General features: G+C 40.9%; 1 protein-coding gene across 1 annotated transcript in view; it reads left to right on the top strand.

Annotated features, from left to right (window-relative positions):
- The first annotated feature begins 2,281 nt into the window (after positions 1-2,281).
- The window catches only part of AEBP2 (AE binding protein 2), a 53,827-nt gene continuing 33,494 nt past the window's right edge, over positions 2,282-22,614 (top strand). The window contains exons 1-2 of the mRNA XM_050913340.1: positions 2,282-2,913; positions 21,877-22,084. Of these exons, the coding sequence (XP_050769297.1) occupies positions 2,282-2,913; positions 21,877-22,084 (840 nt within the window). The remainder of the gene's footprint in view (positions 2,914-21,876; positions 22,085-22,614) is intronic.

Raw genomic sequence — 22,614 nt, 5'->3', positions numbered from 1 at the left:
GCTGTCCTTGTCTTTTTTCTTCTCTTTTTTTTTTTTTAAGCATTCTTACCATTTCCACTTTCTAGCTGAGGCTGGTTTCTAGAAATCTGGGAAACTATCATCACTTTTTTGCTGTTGCTGGTTTCCAAAGTTCGCTTATGCTCCTCGGCAGGTTAAAGATGTCATCGGTTTGTTTTCAAAGACTAATCTGATGTCATGTCCCTTCGCTCCAATACTGTGTTGCTGTTTCAGCACTGTGGCGTTCTATTTTGATGCTGCTACACCACGGGTTGCTGGTGTTGCAGCTAACAGCTACATTTCTTGATGGGCTGGGAGCCATCTCCAGCTATGCTAATGCAGGTCTTAGGAGCACCCTTTCCAGATTTTAATCCTATGTGGTTAACTTCTCCTGGGATCTAGGATCTCTGTGGATATGCCAGATACGCCTGCTGTAACTTGAATTGGTGATGTTCTTCCTATTGCGGCAGAAGGCACGATGTTTTTCTGGACTGAGTTGTGGTTCTGTGTTTTGTAGTTTGTTTTTAAACTAAGCTACCATCACTTCACGATTTTTTTTTTAAATGTGGCAAGCTCTGTAAGAGTTGGGTAAAGACTGACAGATGCATACATGACATTTAAAATTCATGTGGAATACCATTTTATGCTTTCATTTACCCTCTTCATCCTTCTAGTAATTTGTCAAACTACCTGATTTCATCTCCGTGTTCAGATTCTACACACCTTCCTGTTCTACTGCAAATCTCCATCCTATAAACTTGCTAATCACTTCCGCACGACAATTTATCAAACGCTTTCTTGATGTCCGTATAGACAAGACTCTTGTCAAAAAGCCTGTCATGTTAGTCTGGCATGATCTACCTTTAGTAAACTTTATCCCATTTTAGGTTAATATTAAAATGACTTTAATTTTCCAAATTTGTTCTGAAGTCTTGTATGTGATTGACAGTCATTCCGTTCAGCTGTCTTTCACCTTTCCACTTCTACACATACACAGCTGGTTTTTTTGAGATGGCACAATTCCCAACTCAACAAATTTACTAACCCCATGCCTCCAGAACCAAATTTAGGTTCATGAGAAAAAAAATTAACCGATTTTCCCAGTTTTAGTACATTAAACTCTTTGGTTTTACTTTCGTTTAAATACAGTAATCTATATTTCACATTCCCCTTTAGTCATACTGCTTATGCCCCGGTACCCCACATGCCTCTTTACTGCAAATGGAGATTTAAGGCCACATCTAGTTTATTCTCTTTGCTCTCTCTCCTCGCTGCATAGCACAACTGCTTTTTCATTCCTTTTTGTCAGTATCGCTGAAAACCTTTTTCTGTCTCCTTTGTGCGCCAGCTGAGCTTGTCTTTTGACAATTCTCACTGCGTTACGTCACATCGTGACCTGCACCCTGTAGCTCTCTTTCCTGAGGAGCCTCGTTTCTCCCTTTCTCGCAAGCTTTATACTCCGTTTCCCCCCTATTTTAGTTACTACGAGTCTAGTCAGCTCCGGAGTCCCTCCAGCCTCCTCCCACTCCCCCACCCCTGTTTTCCTCTCACGCATACAAATGTCACTAAGTTTTCCTCAGCCGTGACTCCTGGTCTCTTTGCCCCCTCCCTCCGGCAGCCCCGTAGGCCGAAGGCTACCCAGCTTCTGACTGAACCAGCCAGGAGGTCGCTGAGGCTGCGAGCTGTGGGACGCTGTCGCCGCCGGGGTTTCTCCCGCGGCGGGGGCGGGGGGGGGGGGGGGGGGGGAGAGGCGGGCGGAAGGCGGTGCGGCGGCGGGGGCTGCGCCCGCTGGCCGGGAGTGCCTGGTTCCCCATTCCCGGCTCGTCCTGCGGGACTCCCCTCCGCAGATGAGTGTTCCACCGCTCTTCCCCCAGACGCGGTGAGTAACGATGACGCGATTCAAGCGGGGCGTTAGGAGCGAGCCAGGATCCCCGCCGCCCAGCCGCCGGGCCGCCGCGCCGCCCCGCCCCGCCCGACCGTTAACGCCCCTCCCGCGCGCCGCCTCCCTCGGCACCCCGCGCCAGGGGCCGCCGCTCCGCCCTTCCCACGTTTTTGTCCCCGGGCGCGTTCCGTAGCGCGTGCGGCGGCGGCCCGAGCCCCTCCTCTCTGCGGCTCGCGCCGCCGCGCGATTGTGCGGGTGAGAAGGGCAAGGGGAGGGAGCGGGGGGGGGGGGGGGGCGAGCGCGGCCGCGCGCACGGGCCACGCGCACGCCCCCGCCGTTGCCGCCGCCGCGCGCGCCCGGCCCCGCTCGGCTCCGCTCCGCTCGCAGCGACTCGCAGGCGCCATGGCGGCCGCTCGCAGCGACATGGCGGAGCCGGAGGGGCTGCTTCCCGGCGAGGCGGCGGCCGCCGCGGCCGAGGAGGAGGAGGCCGGGGCTGGATCCTCGTCGTCGCCTTCGTCCTCGGCGGCGGCGGCGGCGGAGACGGAGTCGCTGCTGCTGCTGAACGGCGAGGCGGAGAGCATGTCGGAGCCGAGCCCGGAGAGCGCCAGCCAGGCCGGGGACGGGGAGGACGAGGACGAGGAGGAGGAGGAAGAGGAGGAGGAGGAGGAGGAAGGCGGCGAGGAGGAGGAGAGCAGCCTGGTGGGGAGCAGCAGCACGAGCAGCGGCTGCTGCAGCGACGAGACCCGCTCGCTGAGCCCCGGCGGCAGCAGCGAGGCCGACGCCAAGGAGGAGCCCAAGGGCCCCCGGGGCAGCCAGGAGGACGGGCTGGGCCGCGGCGGCGGCGGCGGAGGCGGCGGCGGGGGGAGCAGCTCCAGCAGCGTGTCCAGCGGTGGCGACGAGGGCTACGGCACCGGCGGCGGCGGCGGCAGCAGCAGCGGCAGCAGCAGCTGCAGCGCCACGTCGGGGGGCCGGCGGGGCAGCCTGGAGATGTCCTCGGACGGGGAGCCCCTCAGCCGCATGGACTCGGAGGACAGGTCAGTGCGCGTCCCGTCCCCCCGCCGGCGGCCGCCGCCTGCGCCTTTCCCCGGCCCCTCCCCGGGGAGCTGGGGGTCCCTAGGGTCCCGGGGCCGGCGGGCGCCATGTCCGGTCGCCTCCCCGCCTCGCAGCGCCGGGGGGGCTCGCCAGCCCGCCCGCCCCTCCGCAGCGGCTAAGGGGCCCCTCTTCCCCGGGCGCCGACCGCCCCTCGCCCCCCTCCCGGCCGCGGGGGCTGTCAGGGCGGCGGCGGGGGGCAGCCACAGGTTTCTCCGGCCAACTTGTGCCGGGCGGGGCGGGGGGTGGCCTGCGGCGGGCCCTCCCTCCCCGCCGCGGCTTCTGCTCCTCCGGGCCCGCTCCGAAAGCCTGCCCGCTGCTTTTGGGAGGAGGGGGCGCTCCCCGCCCCCCGGCCCGGCACCGGGCGACAGGCTGCGTGGGGGCTGCTGGAGCTGCAGCCATCACCGTTAGGCGTTTTATGGAGAGCCCCGGAGCGGCCCCCGCTGCGATCTGAGCACGGGGCGCTGCCTGTTGAGGTGGCGATACTTGCTTGCCGCTTTCCTCAGAAGCTGCTGATTTTTTTTCAGATGGTGCTTTTGGGGCTCTTTAGGGTTGTATCTCGTGCTAACGCACAGGCAGGGTGTACCGAAGCTTCAGGATGGGAAATCATCTGTGGATGTGGTTTTACCTGCACCCGCACCAGGATCTCTGTACTAGAGGCAGAAAGCTGAGTGGTAACCTCTTAAAGCATAAGGGGAAAAAAAAAATCTAGTTTACTAAAATAAAAAGGAGACTAACCTTTCTGTATTGGGTGTGCCCAAGTAATAAGCATGCACAGTATTAAATGAGGCTCAGTAATTTCAGACTCAAAGTCATCTTCGGTTGAATTCTGTAATAGTAAATGTAAAGATTATTTGTTACGTTTGTGTATGTTAAAGGTATGCATCTCATTTTACCAAGACTTTAGCTTGATTCTTGTGGAAAGGCACAACCAAATTCTCACACATGGCTGAATTCTACCTTTCAGGTCTGGTTTAGCCTACTGAGTCAAGCATTTCAAAGAACGTGGCTTATGTAGTAGTTTTCTTGGATGTTGTGTGCAACGGCTTAATTGACAAACTGAAAATAGGGTGAAAAATGGACACAAGAGCAGCCTTAAAATGCTGTAGGTCCCTTTACTAATTAGTTCTTTCAAGCACTTTAAGAAACTTGTGCTATTTTTTTAATTTCAGTTTAGCATTAAAAAGTATCAGACTGCCCTGCTAGAGTTACAGTTAAGTAACAACTACAGTTTTGTTTGTACTTTCTTAAGATAGTTTCATTGTTAAGTATGAAGAATTACATGGTTTGGTCCAGAAATGTACTTTGAATATACATTAGATCAAATTCTGTGTCGCTATACAAATACCCATATTTCAGAAGTGGGGCATCACTAGATCTAACCTCAAGTGTTAAAAACAAACAAACAAAATCCTCGTGAGTCAATTCCCCAAAACCATGTAATTGGCCTAAAAGTTTTAAGCTGAGAGGAAAAAAAATCAGTTCTATGGTTTCCATCTGACTTTTGAGACTCATAGGAGGCACATTTTCTTTCTTCCAAACTTGTGCAAGATGGAGAGGGGTGGGTGGGTGTTGGGGTTTTGTTTGCTTGTTTTGTTTTTTCAAAAGCTGAGATTTTACGTGAAATCGCGTAAGTATGGGAGTAGACTTCTGGAAAAACAACAGGTACATAATAGAGTTTTAAGATAATAGTTTCTTGTTTTTCATCGAAGTAAAATCTAAATCTAATCCTGATCTTATCTGAGTGCATGTCAATTTGTGGGTTGAGGAAATACCAGAAATAACTTGCAGGGGTTTTCTGGAAGTACAGTGTCATTATGCCTTGCTTGTGCACTCCAGAGCTAGTGTGCTACTTTGTTTCTCTGTCATTGTTCTCATGGTTCTCTTGCTATAGTCACACAGTTAAATCTATGTGTGTACTCATCGTTGCTTCTTTCTAGTGCCATTGGTACAGACTCAGTTGCAGGAGTGAGACTCTTTGCGTTTAGTGGTTTAAATAAGGACTGCACCTTGTTTTTAATCTTTGCAAAGTTTTATCTTGAACTGCCAGGCTGAAAACTTGGGGTGCTGAGAGGGAATTTTGTGCTGTAATTTCAAAGCCTGCTTGTTGAGTTGGATAGGAAAAGACCAATGCTACCAAGAGTGCCATTTGTTATTCCTGGTGATAGAAAATTTCATTTTGTGTGCACTCCTTGCTGCAGCATGGTAGAAGGCTTTATTATTTTTGCCACATGTAGTCCAGCAGGTCACTTGCTTGACTTAGTGATTCAAATGATTGCTGCTGCTTGGATGCCAGCCACAACTTAATCTTGTGCCTTTTAGATGATCAGACAGACAAGCAGAGTGTTGCAAAAGGTAGGGGATGTGCCGAAGAGCTAAAGAGTATGCGAGGTGGGATGGTGAAATGGCAGGGAAGAGCTGGGAACAGTTTAGACTTATAGGTGGAGGTACAGGTTTATGATAATATATTAAAATCCTTAAAGACTTAATCATTCATTGATTTGCTCACCTCTGCATTAAAATATAAGTTCTGTAACTAGTCGAGAATAATATTCTATCTATTAAGTGATGTATTATATGAAATAATATATTGTACAGTACTTCGTGACCTTTGCTGACTACCTGTGTCTCTGAAGTCCTAAGGAACTTGGTGTCTTGTCTCACAGCGTGTTGTAGAGTAAGATTTCCTGGGGGAGGGAAGAGAGATAGAAGGAAAGAGAAAGATTGAACTAACATGCTTGAATTTACGGTCCCTGGGTTAAGCCAGAGGAAGCTGGTAGAAGGGTATACTTGGTAGATTCTCCTGCTGTAGGCAGGTTTGGTAACATTCAGATCTTGCCCCTAGGCTTGGGATTTTTTTTCTGTTTCCTCTTTAGAAAATTTGAATAAATGAGAGGGTGTGGTGAGAGGGCCTGAATTCCATGAGTGATCAAATTCCTGTTTCCCTGTGCTCGGTCTTTATCATTCTCCACAATTATCAATGTGTAATCTCTTTGATTTTTGGTTTAGTGATATCAAATATAAAATACAAATAAAACAGCTGAACGGGAAAATCTTGCATATGATCAAAATATAAGTACTGTTCAACTTCTGTTACTAACATTTTGAATGTATTTTGAGAGTATCTGCTAATACAAGAAATAATTTGGGGCACTACTGTAGGAAATGTGTAAGTATTTATAACAACACAAGAAGCAAATATAATCTTGAATATTGCTGTCCTGGAACTTAGGGTGGATTTTAACCAGCTATTTCCACGCACATAGACAGACTTTGTTAAAACATATTTACCTTCCCCCCAAAAAAACCCAGAAACCAAAAAGCAAAACCCAAACTGATACCTGGGATAATCAGGTGGCATTTTCAGCTCAGTGGTATTAGTAATGAGAGTTGAATGCAATAGCTCTAGGACTGGTAGGTATCTTGTTGATCTGTAATCGTTCCAGGTTTTTCCTGGGAATTGTGCTAAGTTCCCACTACCGTGCTGAAGTTTGCCTACAACTTTTATGCAAGCTCGGATCAGCTGGCTCAGTAATAATAGGCTGCATTCAAGTCTAGTTATCCTCCAGATTTACAGTTAGAACAAAGACTGTTATCAGCATGTGAATGCTGGTAATTTTCTTGTGCCTTTCCCTAACTTCAGACATGTGCTGAAAGGATGGATGTGTTTCTCCAGAGTTCTCTGGAGCAGCTAGTCTTTTTACAATGCTGAGAAACATTTGATACGACTTTAAAAGAAAAAATAATGGTTCAGTTAACTATAAACACAGTAACCAAGTTTAGCATTGGGCCACAGGTACTGAAGCTAGACCTAAGCAGATGCATGGATTTGGGTATAAATCAGCTGATCTGAATGCAGTGAAGATGCATCTGCAGCTCACTGATGTGTTATTGCTGAACTACAATATTTACTTACAAACACTTAGTGTTAGATTACTGAAATCATTTAAATACTGTTTACTGGAAAGTTTATTATGGAAGTATATTTAAATCTGAAATAGTTTCTTTAACAGATTTTGTTTGCTTTAGAGAACAGTGGTGGATCTTGCACTTGTAATGATGTTTAGCAGAAATCTAAGTAGTAAAGCTATATGAAGGGCTGTTTTGTTCACCCTTGTGAATTTGTCTTGCATATTTGTACTCTCACCTAGAAGTTACCCCTGGTCTTCCGTTCTTACATCATCTTTACCCTTCTTTAGCAGTTTATCCTTTGCTCCCTCCTCTTACTGACTAAGCAAGAAGCACTGAAAAAGTACATTTTAGCTGGAGGTATCAGCTGTTTTGCTGACTGGTATATAAGCACTGATTGACTAGCTGGTAGGCCAAATGTAACAGGTTGTCATTGGACCTATGTAGTAATCTGTCCCTCAGCCACAGCACTAATTAACGTCCATATTTTTCACAGAGCGGGCAATTTTCATGTAGCTTGTAAGGCTTGCTCCCTTTTTTTTTTTTTCCTGAGCCTTTTCACATTACTGTTACTCACCAACAGAATCGGTTATTGGGAGGGACTGAGTCAAGGAATACTCAATAATACTCAAGGAAACTTGTAGCTATCTTAACCATATTAGGCTAGTAGAATACTTCTAGAAATGTTATTATTCTGTTCCTGTGTAATAGGCAAGCAGTTTTGAAAACAGACATTTCAGAAAAGTTTGTCAGTAATAAACCTTTTTGTGCTTCAGATTGTCAGGTTTGTTCATTTTATCGAGTGAAATGAGGCAGTGTGAAACTAACAGGTTGAAAGATAAGAGATTCAGACGTGAAAAATCCAGGATCTAGGCTGAGTCTTTTTTAATCTCATTTAAAATGAAGGCCTTCTCAAACTTTAATTTGTATGCTGATTTTAAAATGTTAGTTATTTGAAGGTTTAAATACAGTCTTTATTTTATCTAGTTTTTAAACTCTTAAACATGAAGAATTTTCAAGACTGACTAGGCAGTGACATGTGAATTGTACGAGTGATGTTTATGAAAGCAGAATAGTAAATTTGAAATATAATCAGGAAGGCATATGGTATTAATAGGTATGCTTCATGTATCCATGTGACTAGATTAAAAAGTGCTCCAGGCCTCTCTCTGCTGCATAGTCTCACTTGTTCCTATCCAGGAAGTGAAGAATCATTCATTAGCACTTATGGCAAGGTGGTTAAGTCGTTAAATTTTTTTTAGTGTGTGTGTAATATTGATGTGTCAGAGTAGGCTATATAGAAGATTACCTGAGTTTCCAAAATCCAGCTGAAAATTATATTTTCAGCGTTTCTGACTGCATTTATTGTTGCTGTTGTTATTTGCTTTCAAATTGCAAAATAAACCCCTTGTTTCTGTAATGGTTATGTTTAGGCCTTTCTGGCACCGAAGAAAATAGCCTTTGATGGGAAGACAAAACAGCCCAGATATTTTGTATGGCGAGTATCTTTATTACTAAAGCTGTTGGTTGGTATAATTGAGTGGTTAACATGAGGTCTTTTTGTGAACTAGATGAAAGAGCTTGGTATAATGAGCTGTTATAGTTATTGTTGTAAGATGTAAATATACTTCATAGAATTTGAGAAAAACATTTTCCTATTCAATGTAAGAGATAAATGGTATTGCTTTTATGTTGGATTTGTACATCTGCACAGGTCTACGTGCATTTTATTTAAGTTTGTGACATCATTAAGTCTGGTAACTTCTGAATATGAAGTTTGATTGGTGGGTTGTTTCAGGGAATTTCCTAGGCAGTAGTGGAAAGAACTGTCTTGGTCTTTTCTTTTTTTCCCTTTTCCACTTTCCAGTTAAGTTAAACTGGGTGTTATGTGCAGGCTGAACATCGATTTGGCAGAGATGTGATATCATGCATTTCTGGAGTCAGTCACAGATAAAACTAACTTTTTTGGATGATGCAGTGGAAATGTTCTAGCATAGCCACTCTTACTCAGATCTGGACAGCTTTCCAATAGCTTTAATATATTTACATCTTTTTTGAAAAACACTATCCAATTAGAGAATAATGGTGGGGGAATAAGCAGTATGGAAGTACATCTAGAACATTGCGTTGGGGTACCTGTAGAGCAATCTATTATTGGGTAGGAAAGCGGGGACATGGCATAGAAGGGAGCAGATGGAGCATTTGAGATGGGAATAGAGGCTTTTGGCAAGGGGGAGATGTGAGATACACACAGAAAACTTTTGGTATGATAGGGAGTGAGATATGTCTAATAGCCTGAGGAAGAAGCGAGAGCTTAACCCAAAGGAAGTGAAAAATTGGTCTCCTCCGTAAAGGAGCCCAGTAATTTCAGGGAATCCTTGAAACAGGTGGGAATGTAATCTCCAGTTAATTTGTGCAGGAGAAGAGAGTAAGGATCTCCTTTGTGTGAACAGTGAGTTTTATCCACTCCCAGTTGCTATTAAAAAAATACGGTGGCATGACTTGCGGAAAAACAAAAGTGGTAGTTTTGGAAGATTCTTTGAGATAGAGACTTGTTTGTTATCTATCTATATAACTGGTTCCTTTTTATAACTTTATATGCATTCTGTCCAGAGTTGTTCATGTTTAGAATGTGAACATGTTCAAATAAATTTGTTTTAGAAAATGAAATACAAATATTCCATGTTATGCTTGCTATTTATCATTGTTTTTGTGATGTGCTAAGATAGTGTTTACAATTCTCAGATTGTGATTTTGCGGAACTAAAAACCAACAAATAATTGGGAAAAATTTTTGAAGCCTCTCACTCAAAATACTGGTGTACTTTTTTCCCCTTCATGGTGGTAAAATGAGGAAAAAAAAAAAAAAAAGACCTGGGATTTCTTTTCCCATATCTAATTTTCTTCTCTATGCTAGAATTTAAGATCTTAAATGTCTTTGCTTCAGTTGCTAACGTTTAATGGATACTTTCTTTAATAGAGGGTTACTTAAGGTATATGCAAAGATATTTGATAGTGATAGAAAAGCAAAAGATTTGTTATGATCTTCAAAGTCCTGTTGTCATCCTGATGCACTGCAGAAGAGTGCTGTAATTCAAATAGTTTGTGTAGCGTCAGAGAGAGTAAAATGAACCTAAGTTGTTTGAGTTGAGACTTGTAAAAGACAAGATTATTGACACATATAGTGGTAGTATCATTTATTAAATATAAATGATACTTTATATTTAGGTGTAAAATATCTATATATTTATATACCTATATTTAGGTACCTAAATATTATCTAAATGATACCTAAATAGGAATATAGCATAAAGAATCTCCACTTATTGTTAATCTTGATGTTGTTTCATGCAGCATCTTGTACAAATTACTAGTTCCCCTGTAAAATTGCGGTAGAGTCCTTATTTTGATTATTAGTTTATTGTGCTGTAATCATAACTTAGATTCCAAATATAAAAAAATCTTAAAGGTGCAAAGAAAATATCTTCATTATATACACAGCGAACAGAGAAACGTAAACTTTTTTTCATTTGAAATAAAACTACTTTTGGCATGTCTTCAAGTAGACTTCCTTAGGCTAACTTGCATGCCAAGTTGTAGATCAGACAATTTGTATAAGTAGTAGTTAATTCAGTGTCCAGCAGAACAGGAATCGGACCTTAATTTATGACCTTTCCATTATGAATTGAGTCAATTAGTGCAGTTTTACTTTGCTGGTTTCCCTGCTTTTGATGCCTGGTTAATACTTGAAGTAGCAGCTATTCACTGAGGTATGAATAGGCATAGCTGCTACTTTATAGAATGCTATCCTATCTATGTATTTTTATTCTCTGTTAAGTTGAACCTAACATGACAGTGACTGAAACTGGAGGGGTTTTTTAGGTCTCTGGGAGTTTTGCATCTATCTTTGGTCATTTTGTCTTCTGCTCATTTTCTGAGTTTTGTGTTCTGGGGGTGGGGATGAGGGAAGGTGTCCTGAGGATGGGAGAATGCGAGGGTAGTAGTTACAGTGGGTGAAACTTCCTTGACATCGTGCCTGAAGGCTGTTAACTTCCAGTGCTGATTAGACTACTTCATATTGATTATGGTTCTCGGAATGGAAAGCACGGTTCAGGGAAAAAAAAAAAAAAAAAATTCTGGTAGTTCTTTAATGACTGAATGGGTTTCTTCTGTGCTTCTCTTAAGCTATGCTAGTAAACATACTGTTGTATCAGTAAAGATTGAAGATTATGAACCACTTGTTGCTGTTCCCTAACTTTCCAAGGAGATTATCAAGTTGAAGATAATGTGGTTCCCAGAAATGAAAGTCAGTTTCATTTGTATCTTTAAGGTAGAACCACTTACAGTTTCTTGATTTGTGTAATCCCTTTGCATATGTAGTCTTTGTGCTGTCATATCACAAGGCATGCACCTTTAACCTGCTCTACTCTCTCACTGCTTTTCTGGTATTTTGGCCTTCCAAGTTTCTTTATTGTGTTACCTGTTCCTATGTATGCTACAAATCTGGTGATAACCTGGGTTTGTGGTAAGTAAATATTATGAGCCCAAATATTCTAGGGCTAACAATCTAAATAATCAAAGTAAGTGATCCAGGAGAGTGGAAACAGCTCTAGAGAGGTGGTGATTCATAACACACTTTCTCAGTCTTGTTTTGTTTCCTGTGCATGTTTGTTATTTTAAGTTCCTTCAATTTCTCTATGTTGAAGGGCTTTTCTGTCTTCCCCTGGTTTTATGTTATCAATCTGAAGTGTTTGCAGTGTTGCTCCCTTTTCTAGGTATTTATACCTAATCTAGACGTAGCTTTACTCTAAAATAAGCTGCTGCTCAAAAAGAATTTCAAAACAAGTTTTTTTAATGTTATCACTTGTCATGCTGTATAAAATTCTCTCCCTTGACTCTTTTATTTTCCACTATGTTGATTTCTTACTAGTGAATATAGATATTCAATAAAGAGTTTTGCAGACTTGTTTTTAAGATTGATTTATGAATACTTTTTGAGTCTTGTTCATTTTGAGAAGTTTTTGTAAGAATAACTTTATCTGTATAAAGCATAGGTTTGATTTCCAAAAAAATGCCTAAGTGCTTCAGAAGCACAAGTGCCTCCAGGTGAGTGGGTACTCTCTTAAATCATGCAGTCCTGGAAATCATGGTCTTTTTCCTTTACCCAGAAGTTGCCTTAATGTTGCTTTTACTTATTTGAACGTATCAAGAACCTGAAGGTGCTTCTGGAAAATGCTAAGACCACCAAACACTGCTGTTTTCTTTTTCTATCCCTCTTAACTCTTTAGTATTACACCTCTTACTTGCTGGGTTGATTCTCCCTTGCTTTCACAAAGTAACTTTGCTGAATATGTAATTTTTGCCTATCCTATTTTTCCTCCCTTGCCTCTGAAGAGCCATGGAGTCAGTTGTGTTGTCTGATACCAGGGGTCTTTGTGGATAGGAGCTGCAAGAGCAGATGTGAACAGAAGGTACTGCCTTTAAAACACAGTGGTGGACTTTCACTTCATGTAGTTCTGGCTCATTGTTTTGATCCAGGTATTATAATTTCTTGTTGCCATGTGAATTATCTTTCTCTTTGGCAGCCATTTAGTGTTCTGCAATCTGTTTTTGTTCTGGTTTTGTTTTGATAGTGTTTTATCCGCATACACTATTTTTTTTTTCTTACTGGTGGTAGATTTTCCTGAATTCAGAAACTGATCACTATCAGTCATGAAATTATTTTGGATACTTTCTATTTAAATTAAAGACAAATGGGTTTCTCAGGAAAGTCATAAAAAAAAAAAACCCCAACCAAACTCCTTAGAAATGGGGATAGCTGAAGTTATTTTCTGTCTACTTTGAAGATTCTCTCTGGATTACTTGCTGGTTAGATGAAAAGAAACTGTAGGAGCTCTAAAGCATTATGGCATTTCCATGCCACAGTCAAACTACAGCCATTAAAATAAGGCAAACTGTTTTGCTTGTGGAACATAAATGTTTGATTTGGGGAATTAAATTGATAAATCATGGAAATTTAGTAGTAGGAGTATATCTGTTACCAATGTAGATGCATCATAAAATATCAAGTTCATCAAAGACTGGGAGAGGAATAAGAAAGATCAGGCAAATGTTAAACTTTTCTACTCTGTTGCTGGCTCATAGTGGTTGCTCATGTTTTGTGAACTCTTCGTTTTTCTTAGGATCTGTTTTAATGTCACTTTTAAATTGGCATGATCATTTGGAGAGCATAAAGCAAAGATTAATTTAAATCTGCTTGGACACCTGTATATAGTTGCCTGGAGCACTGCATTTTATTGCATACCGGTACCCTGATGCAGATGTTCTGATAGTAACTTCATAAAGAGGTTGGCATTAAAGTTTGCTTAATATTCATTGAAGGTCAGCAAAAGTTAAGTCTTAGTACGAAAACATATGAATTTATTCTTCCTCTGCTTTCATTTAGGAGCCAATGTAGCAATTTCTGTTATTAATCAGTTGTACTAAGTTCAGTTGTACCATTGAAATTGTTAGCTCTTAGAAATGACGTTTGTCCTACTTCAGTTTTTAACAGCCTTGGTCTGCAGTTCATGTTGCTGAGTGGAATGTAAAAAAGCGAAAGTTAATCACGTAATGCTTCCTGGAGAAGATGCAGTGGCTCCCGTGTTTGGAAGTGATGGAGATTTTATAAAAAAAGATAAATAAAATTCCTAGGACAGATGGAGGAGGTTCCTGTCAATGATGGGAGCTCAGGCTTGATAATTTGATCATTTTCAAGCTTTGTGAGGATTTATCTTTGCTTGACCATCGATTGCATTAGGAGGTAGTGAGTGTAAATCACTTTGAATTTGGTGGCCTCAAAAAACTGTAAAACTGCTAGGTGGTCTGTTGTCTTTGTGGAACTAGTCCATTGGCCAGAACTGTACACTAGAGTTTTCCACCCCTTGTCTTGAAAAGGAATAAAGTAATGAGGAAACCTGTGAAGTTTTTGTTTTCGCTCTGGATTTTCCCTAGTGAAATGAAAGTAATGAGGTGCTGGGTATGTCACTTGGCATGTCAATTTTTTTTTTTTCCCCCCCTCTTTCAATCTTTGTTCTGTTTCGACTTGGCATTTGTAATTGAATGATTGTGATTGATGCTGTTTATTTTCTTTTGGGATTAGTACCTAGTTCTGATTTAGTCTTCCATGTGGTAAAAGCTTTTCTGGTGGATTCTAGGCTTTAACCCTTGAAGTTGCTGTAAGAAATGATTGTCATTCACAGTGTTTCCATTATTCTGTTTGTTTTACCTGAGTGTTACAGTTCAGTTTTCTTTCTTAAGCTTCCCTCATATGGATTGGAACAATGTAGCTGAAGCTCCATGCAGAAATGACAGGATATTTCACTGACTAGTAAAAGCTAAAGAAACTAGCAGGGTATTTTTTTTTTTTTATCCTTAAAATGTTCACCTGCTTCCAGTGAGTTTTGTAGTATGTGGATTCTTGAATGTTAATTATGTTTTTCATCTAGTCGGAGGCAATCTTCTGTGGATTTAATGCTTTATGACTGAATTATCACTGTGTACTTTAGAAGACACTGTTTCTGAAGATTCCTCGCTTGAATTAGTGTAGTGTGCAGCTTGATGGCTACTCAGTAGTGTTGGTTTTAGTGACTTTGCAGTGTATGTTCCCTGAAATCTCTGCTTATTTTTAATTTGATGCTTTACAAGATGAGGTTATTTATTATAGGATCTGTCACAGTCATTTCCCTTGGCGTTAGCTGAAATCAGCTGGGTCTTTTGCTTACCTACTGAACATCTGGGGACTGGACGCTAAGCATTCTCGGTGGAGGTACTGTAACTCTGAAATGAGCTCCTGTTGATCAGACTGAAGTAGTGCTTGTTGACCCTCAAGGGCATGGTATAAGGCCCATCTGTTAGGTCTGAATTTTGCCTGAGGGAAGGTTACTTCAGTTAAGGTCTAGAGGGAGTATGTTTAGCAGACATTAAAAGTATAATAGCAAATTGATTGGGCTTTTGTGCATGTGTTCAGTGCCTGGCTCTACTATTACTTCAAGTGGACAGTTGCTAATGGGAGTTCACGGAAAGTAAAAATGAAATTATGCTATTCTTTTGTTTTTGTTGATTTTCCTTCTAGACTCCTACTGTCTGTTATTCTGAAAGATTAACAAAAAAAGGGAAAAGAAAAAATTTGGGGCATTCCATTCATTAAATTCAATGGAAGGGATTACTTGCAGTAGTGAGGAAACTGATCTCCTTGGAGAGCCAAGCGTGTGTCAGGAATGATGTGCAATACACCATTTTCTTTAATGCATTAAAACACAGGCTCGTTATATTTTCATTCACATTTAACTGTACACAACAGTACTTATATGTGCACATGGTAAAATATGTGGTTTGAAATTTGTGCATTTTAAATTGGGAATAATTGGGAATTTTTTTTTCCTTATAGAAGATATTCATATTTACATGACTCCAACAATGGCTTAGTTTTGCTCAGATCCTTAAAGGAAAAGAATAATCCAGGACTTAAAATGCTTGAAGAACTTTTTTTTTGTTCTTTATAAAGTGAAAATGACTTGCAACTTCTTATAACTTTTTAGCTATTATTTTTTGTTTCAGTTTCAGGATTGTTTTTAAATACAGTTTGGACTGGATTTAACCAGCTAGATGCATTTGGTTCACATGCACATATAGATTGTGCAGGTACTAACCTTTTAACATGAAAATGATGCTAAAAAAATCTTAATCATCTTGATTATGAAGATGTATTATTTCTAGCTACAGGTAAAGTAGGTACAGGTAAAAATAAGACCTGAAACAGCACCTTTGAGGTAATGGTTCCTCTATTTAAGCTTGCATTAATGTTGTTGCTTAATGAACACGCTTTAAATGTCAGTATCATTTCAAAGCTGTTGATCTCTTGGTAGAGGGAAAAATTGTAGGAGGAGGGAAGAAGGTCTGACTCTTCTGAGAAGATTCTGTGTTTTCGGTTCTACCTTGCTGCGTTTGGAAGGCACTCTTTGCCAGTGTTCGCAGACTTGGTAAAATGAGGTGTGGGTTTAGTAAGATATTTTAGAAAGGCATTCAGTTCTTGCCTCTAGAGCTGTGATTTTTACTTCAAGTTGATTCTGGTGCTTGGATTAGGATGAAAGTAGGGATAACATAAGCTTGAAGACTATGTTGTGCTTGCTGTAACAGTTTTAAATTTTAGTAATTAGTCGGTCTTTTGAATGGTACTGCTTAAAAACAGCTATTGTGTATGCAGGCTCTCTCCAGCAGTGACTGTTTTTGATGCTCTATTGTTTGGGATGACCCCTGAGTTGAACTCTCTGAAACTCAAATGTCTAATGTTCTTCATCAGGCTATGGTCTATAGATCCATTACAATGGAGCTGGAGCCTGCTTACAGCTTGGGAGCAAACCCAGACCTGTCTGTCACTAGCAATAGGGGAATGCCACAAACGCTTAAGTTCTACTCGTGTCATTCTGCTTTGATAGTGGCAGTCAGGATTTAAACAGATCTCCTGGCTGGAGAAAAAGGGCTTAGAAAAAGGCAGAAAAACTTGCTTTAACTTATTTAGCTAAAAATTTCTTTCAATGTCTTTGTTTTGCTACCAGTAGTTTGCCAGAATGTCTGTGTTTTCCTTACTTTGTTCTGTTTTCTCCTCTTTAATACACATTATTACTTTCCCACTTACAGGCTTTGTGGATTTCAGATGAGAAAGCAGAAGGGTGTAATTTCCATTACCACCTTCCCTTTGTTAAGGAACTTCTCTCTCTCTTGGATCATCCCAAGCAGATAGAAAGTCAGATTGGATTGAAAAGCCCTGTTCATAGATTGAAAGATACACAGGCACTATTTTAATAGTCCAGCCCTTCTTGGGCTGAGTTGACATGTTTCCACTCTTTTGGTCAGGAAAAGACTCAAGTGGACTGGATAAGATGGTGGAGTGTGTGCACACATCTTACCCACTTGTATTTCCTGCCCTCACACCCTTTCTGAAATCCCAAGAAACAAAAAAGGGGGTAGATCAGCAGGTCTAACAAAAACAGTGTTGCAGTTAAGTCTTCACAGACTTCGCAGCAGCCACAGCTCTGACTATAAAACTTACCATCGTCTTTCTGCTTCATCTTGAAATGGTGAGTCAAGAGACCTCCTGAGTCAGTGTCTTCTCTGATGCTATATATACTACAAACCTTTCTCTGAAAAGCTTCCAATACTTTCTCAGTGTATGGAAGACTAGAGAAAATATCCACGTGCTTGAGCTGTACAGGGCAGTATGACAGAGAGGAAGGATGTTACTGGTCTTTCACGGATTCTTTTTGCAGCCTTTACCTCTTTCTTGGGTGACCCAGAACTCACTAAGTGAGAAAGACAGAAGCTAATTCTAGGTTCTCAGTACCGTGAGGCGCCTCATCACCTGAAATATGTAGGTTCTGGAGACACAGAAGAGAAAACAAAAAAAAAATTCATTTTATATTTTTATTTAATGGGTTATTTCTAGAGAAGGAATGTGTCAGGGCAGCGAGTTTCTTGCATTTTGGCAGAGTCTGTCAAGAGAACCATTAGAAAACGGTGATCTCTTGTTGTGTGACTCCCGACCATTTTGTTTTATAAGCAGTTTAGCTATTTCTCTAGTAGGTCCTGTTACAGCAATATTCATCTGTACTCTAATGCCTTGCACAAAGTTCTTCAAACTAGAAGAAAGGAAGGCGTTCCCTCTTTAATAAAATACTGATCTGTTATCACTTAACTGGATTTGAGTTATGTTTGGTTGTTGGGTTTTTTGGGTTTGTTTTTTTTTTTTTTTTCATTTTTAGGCTATATCTTGAATAGATTATAGAATCATAATCTGGTGTAGCACTTCATCCTCAATTTCCAAGAAATTCTATATGCTACTACTTGATTTAAGTGCTATGGGCAACCTTTTTTTGTTCCAGTTCCTCTGATACTAAATTGTGATATTGTGTATGCAACTCTAATCTGTTAGCCCTTAGCAAACACTTAGGCTATTAGAACCAAACCAAGCAAACATTTAAACTATTATAACTAAATCAGCTTTCTAAGTGTTACTGGTTTCTCATGTCATTAATAACATTACTTATCAGAATATCTTTTGCTGGATCAGTATTACTAGTTGACTTCTAGATATTTTTCTCCAAAACCAAGAGTAATTTTCTACAGGTAGGAAGCATATAAAAAAAAAAGAAGCCTAAGTATTTGCATTCCTTAGGCTGTAAAATTAGAGACCTGCAATTTTGTTTCATAAGGTGGTCAAGGTATGTTGCATTGCATTTGCAATATGAAATAAACTCTCATGCTACAGGTTCATCAGTTTGAGGTTTTTTCATCTCTACTTCGAGAAATTAACTAGATTGCATGCCTGTGAACCGGAGAAACCACACACACCTGCATGAGTGCGCACTTCTCTCCCTCCCTGCCGTGCCGCGCTGCCCCCCCCCCCCCCTCCCCCCCCCAGTTCTTTCACAGAACTCGTTCTGGGTTATGTTTTCTCATTGCTTTCCTGCTTAAGACCAGGCTGTAAAGCCAGGGAACCCTTGAGAGAACTATGCGAAATACCCCTTCATAGTCTGTCCTTGTGGTCACCAGCACCATACCTCTTCTTAGTCGGAAACTTGCTTATGCTTATTTGTGGGTTTTTTGAGAATGGTACTGATGCTGTCAGTGGATGTAAAAAATTGGACTGACTGTAAATAGCTTGGAAATTTGAACTCCTACTTTATGGGTACTTTAAGTAGTGTACTTTATAAAGGTACTGTACTTTGGTACCTTTCAACCGTGAGAAAGTTAGGGTTACTTATCCACATGAAATGGTCTGAGGTAGCTATTGAATGAGTGTTGTATCTGCAGTGCTTTGCCATCCTTGGTTAAGCAACTTCCTGTTGGAACTACTGAACTGTGTAATACTACTGTACGTGACAGAAGTGGTCAGGCTATGTGCCATCTTGTATGCGTTCAAACCTACTTCTAAGTACTGATTTTGAGAGAACTGGTTTTGGATAACTCAAACTCAGGTGTGTGTGGGATCACATTTAATTATTTATTCAATTTTCCTATCATCCTATTGGTAAACTTTGCTTTCATAACACAGTTTTACAGATTTTACTTTTGGCGATAATTTTTCGCTTAGGCATCAGCCTAAGGGGATGTCAGGAGAGGATGTCAGTCCCCTAGTTGCATCTATTGTGGGCCTGGCATGGTGGAAGAATTGGGATTGCTTGCAACATATTTTGCACTTAAAGCTTCTGATAATGTCCTGGAGGGATCCTAAACTACTATTATCAGTAGCTGTAGTTAGTGGCTGTTAACGCTGTTGGAACTGGTAGCTTCACCTCACTGCTAGTTGCATATTTTTTTTTTTTTTAAGTTTCTGGTGAATCTAAAATAAGCTTTTTCAGAAAGGCAGCAATATGGAAGAGTTTCAAAACCATATCTACAGGCTTCTGTTGGCCACCTTTTCTTTATTTGCTAGTCGCAGATTGTGAGCTTGTATGTCGTGAAAGGAACCAAGACTACTGGGGGTGTGGGGAGGGGGAGGTGGGGAGGGATCATGGAAAGCTGTGTGTATTCAGGGTGTAGAAAAGAGAAGAAAATAAAAATAGTGGGCACGTAGAAAAATGCTGTGTAGCAGCAAAGAGCCCGTATGACTTTCATGGGTAGAAGTCATGCCTTGTAAATTGTTAGATCTTTTTTGAAATTGGGGGGCGGCGGGCCGAAAAGCATGTGGTATTTGTATAGTATTTAGGAAGTATGTATTTGATATACTTTTACTAAAGCAAAAAAAACTGTAGAAAAGGTCTCTAAAACTTTCTTTTTAACTTGGAAAACAAAGGCCTAAGAATAATTGGTCAGTTTTAATAACAGGAGGAGACTACCGGGTTGGAAGACTTTTAAGGGATCTGTGCTTGGGATGTGGTCGTCAATGTTTTCATAAATGTTACCTTGCTGGTATCTTTCAGATGAGAGTTTGCTCATGAAACCAAATTACTCAGGGTAGTTAAAACTAAAGCTTAACGGGAAAGCATTGCTAAAGGGAATCTGTTATTTTAAATAAGGCAAGACATTTTTTATTGACAAATGCAGTGAAATCCACATGGTGGGTGAGGGGGGGAGATCTAAACAAGGCAAATATCTGTGATGATTTCAAAATCTGTCACAGGAAAAAACTGCTAGCACAGTAGTGATTAAAAAAGATACAGATAATGTGAGAAATTGCTAGTAAAGGCTTTTAGAGCAAAAGAGCAAACATGCTAATGATATCTTCAAATTTTGAATAATGGTGTAGTTTTTGTTTCAGCCATCTCAAAATGTGTAATAGAACAATAATGGGTGTGTAAACAGTGATGGTCAAAAATGTGGAACAGCACCTATACCTTTAAAAGCAGAATACTTCAGCATAGAAATTATGTGCAAGAGGTGGGGGAGAAAAAGGATATGATAAAAGTCAGAAAACTAACTATTATGTAGAGCTGAATAGGAAAGAATATTTTCTGTTTTTTTTTTTTTTCCCTTGCACTTTGCTCAGAAGAATACGTAAAGACACCTATGTAGGAATTACTGCTGTGTACTGGGCTGTATTGGCACAAGCGTATCTATACGGTCAATAGAAGTGATTCTTCATCTCTATTTGGCACCATTAAGACTATGTCTGGATTACTGTGTCCAGTTTGGAACTCATCGCAGATACTCACATACTGGAGAGGATCTGGTGGAGGGTCTCCAAGATGGTTAGAAGGCTGAAGCAAATGCTGTACATGGAGAGCTTGAGAGATTGGGTTTCTTCAGTTTTAGGATAAGGACAAGGTTATTGCTGTTTTCAGTGACCTGATAGGGAGGTTTAGCAAAGGAGGAGCCAGAGTCATCTCAACCCTACAGCTGCCGAGGATGAGAAGCAACAGACAGAAGTTGCAACACTGGAAATTCTCATGAGTTGTTGGGAAATTTCCCCCCTCCCCCACAATGAGGTTAATCAGACATTGGCAGAATTGTTCAGAAAGGTAGCAGAAACTCCAGCCTTTGAAAACACCCGTTAACAACTTAACTGAACAAGACCACAAGCAATCTGATCTCACTTGCTCCTGTTTGAGCAGGAGATTTGACCACCTGATATTGTGAGGTCCTTTCAAAGATGAGCTGTTCTGTAATGCTGTGGCTTTGTGGAAGACAAAAACATAAAGGTCCTAAAAGGCAGTGAACAGGTTCAGAAGGTAAAAAAAAGGTATATCAGTAGCTATTTAATGTTTATCCAGGAAGAACATCCATCTGTCTCTGTACTTTTGCTTATATATGGAAAGAGCGCACTCTCTGCAATTTTTTTCTGGTCCAGTTTGATGTTTGGCTCTGTATCGGCCAAGATACAGAGCAGAACGGCTGATGAAAATGACCCCTGCTGGCCACGTATTCCCACTGCTGCTGCTGGCTTCTCTGGAAAGTTTTAAAAAAACAGAACACAAAGCATTAGTTTAGACCATGCATGTGATGGACACTATGCTGGGGCAAGTGTGGGAGTACCTTAAACCTTCTGTAGAACTTCAGTGCTGTATTCTTTTTAAGGATCTAGTGTTAGTGGTGGATCCTAGGCTAGATACATCTCCAGTTGGACCCAGCATGCCTTTTTTTTTTTTTTTTGCCCTTCCCCCCCTTTTTTTTCTTTTTCCTTTTCTTCTGGGAAATAAAAATAATGAATGGCTGTTTAATGCAGCTTAAAAATGACTTTGTTAATCACGTGAGAGTTAATTTTCTGACAAGTCAGTGAATGGGAGAATTTTCCATTGTTGCCAGTGTCCAGAAGTTAGACTGTCAAGTAATAGTAGCTATTTCCGGACTGTACATTTATTAGAGTTGAAGTGATGAACCACAATAAATAGTAAGTTTCTGTAAGATTTTCTTTTCAACCCGTCTAAATATATCTGAAACAAAACCCCAAAGAGCTATGATTTTTATTTGTTCTGTTAACATGCAACAAATACGAACTTTCTCTTTTTGTTCTTTGTCTTACAGCATAAGCAGCACTATTATGGATGTAGACAGCACAATTTCCAGTGGACGTTCAACTCCAGTTATGATGAATGGACAAGGAGTTCCTGCCTCCTCTGCAAAAAGCATTGCTTATAACTGTTGTTGGGACCACTGCCATGCTTGTTTCAGCTCCAGCCCGGATTTGGCAGATCACATTCGCTCCATACATGTGGATGGTCAACGAGGAGGGGTTGGTGTTACTTTTTGTTTTCTCCCTCTTTCTTAGTTGCCAGTGTTTTACTCTTTAATGACAGTAGCAAATTTTATGTTTTAAATTATCAGTTCTGTAGCTAGTGGCAACTAAGGTTGGGCCTTCAGCAGTCTGGTATTAGGCATTCAGCTGTTGTCTTTTGCATAGTTCACTTGATTTGGTATTCAGTGTTTTTAATTGAATGCCAAACTTTTAAGAATGTAGTAAGTTCTTTTTAATAAATTATTTGAGGCTATCGGGTTTTTGATAGATGTGCTAACTTCTCAACATCCTGAAGCTGTTGGTATTATCTTTAAGTTCTTATACTTGGAATTAATTTTCTAAAAACTGTTAGTGTATGTGTTACTGCATGTGAACTCAGCTGAAGTCATATCTTGATTATTTTTACAAATGGAATCTCACTAGAGGTAAAATATATACAGAATGTATAATAGGGAAGATGTAAGACTCATTGACTCGAGAGTACAAAGTCTTACCAAAACAGCTCTGTCTGTAGTACTGATGGCAAG

Source organism: Gymnogyps californianus, chromosome 1, assembly GCF_018139145.2.
Source record: "Gymnogyps californianus isolate 813 chromosome 1, ASM1813914v2, whole genome shotgun sequence".
Classification (NCBI taxonomy): domain Eukaryota; kingdom Metazoa; phylum Chordata; class Aves; order Accipitriformes; family Cathartidae; genus Gymnogyps; species Gymnogyps californianus.
This window is presented reverse-complemented; position numbering and strand designations above follow the sequence as displayed.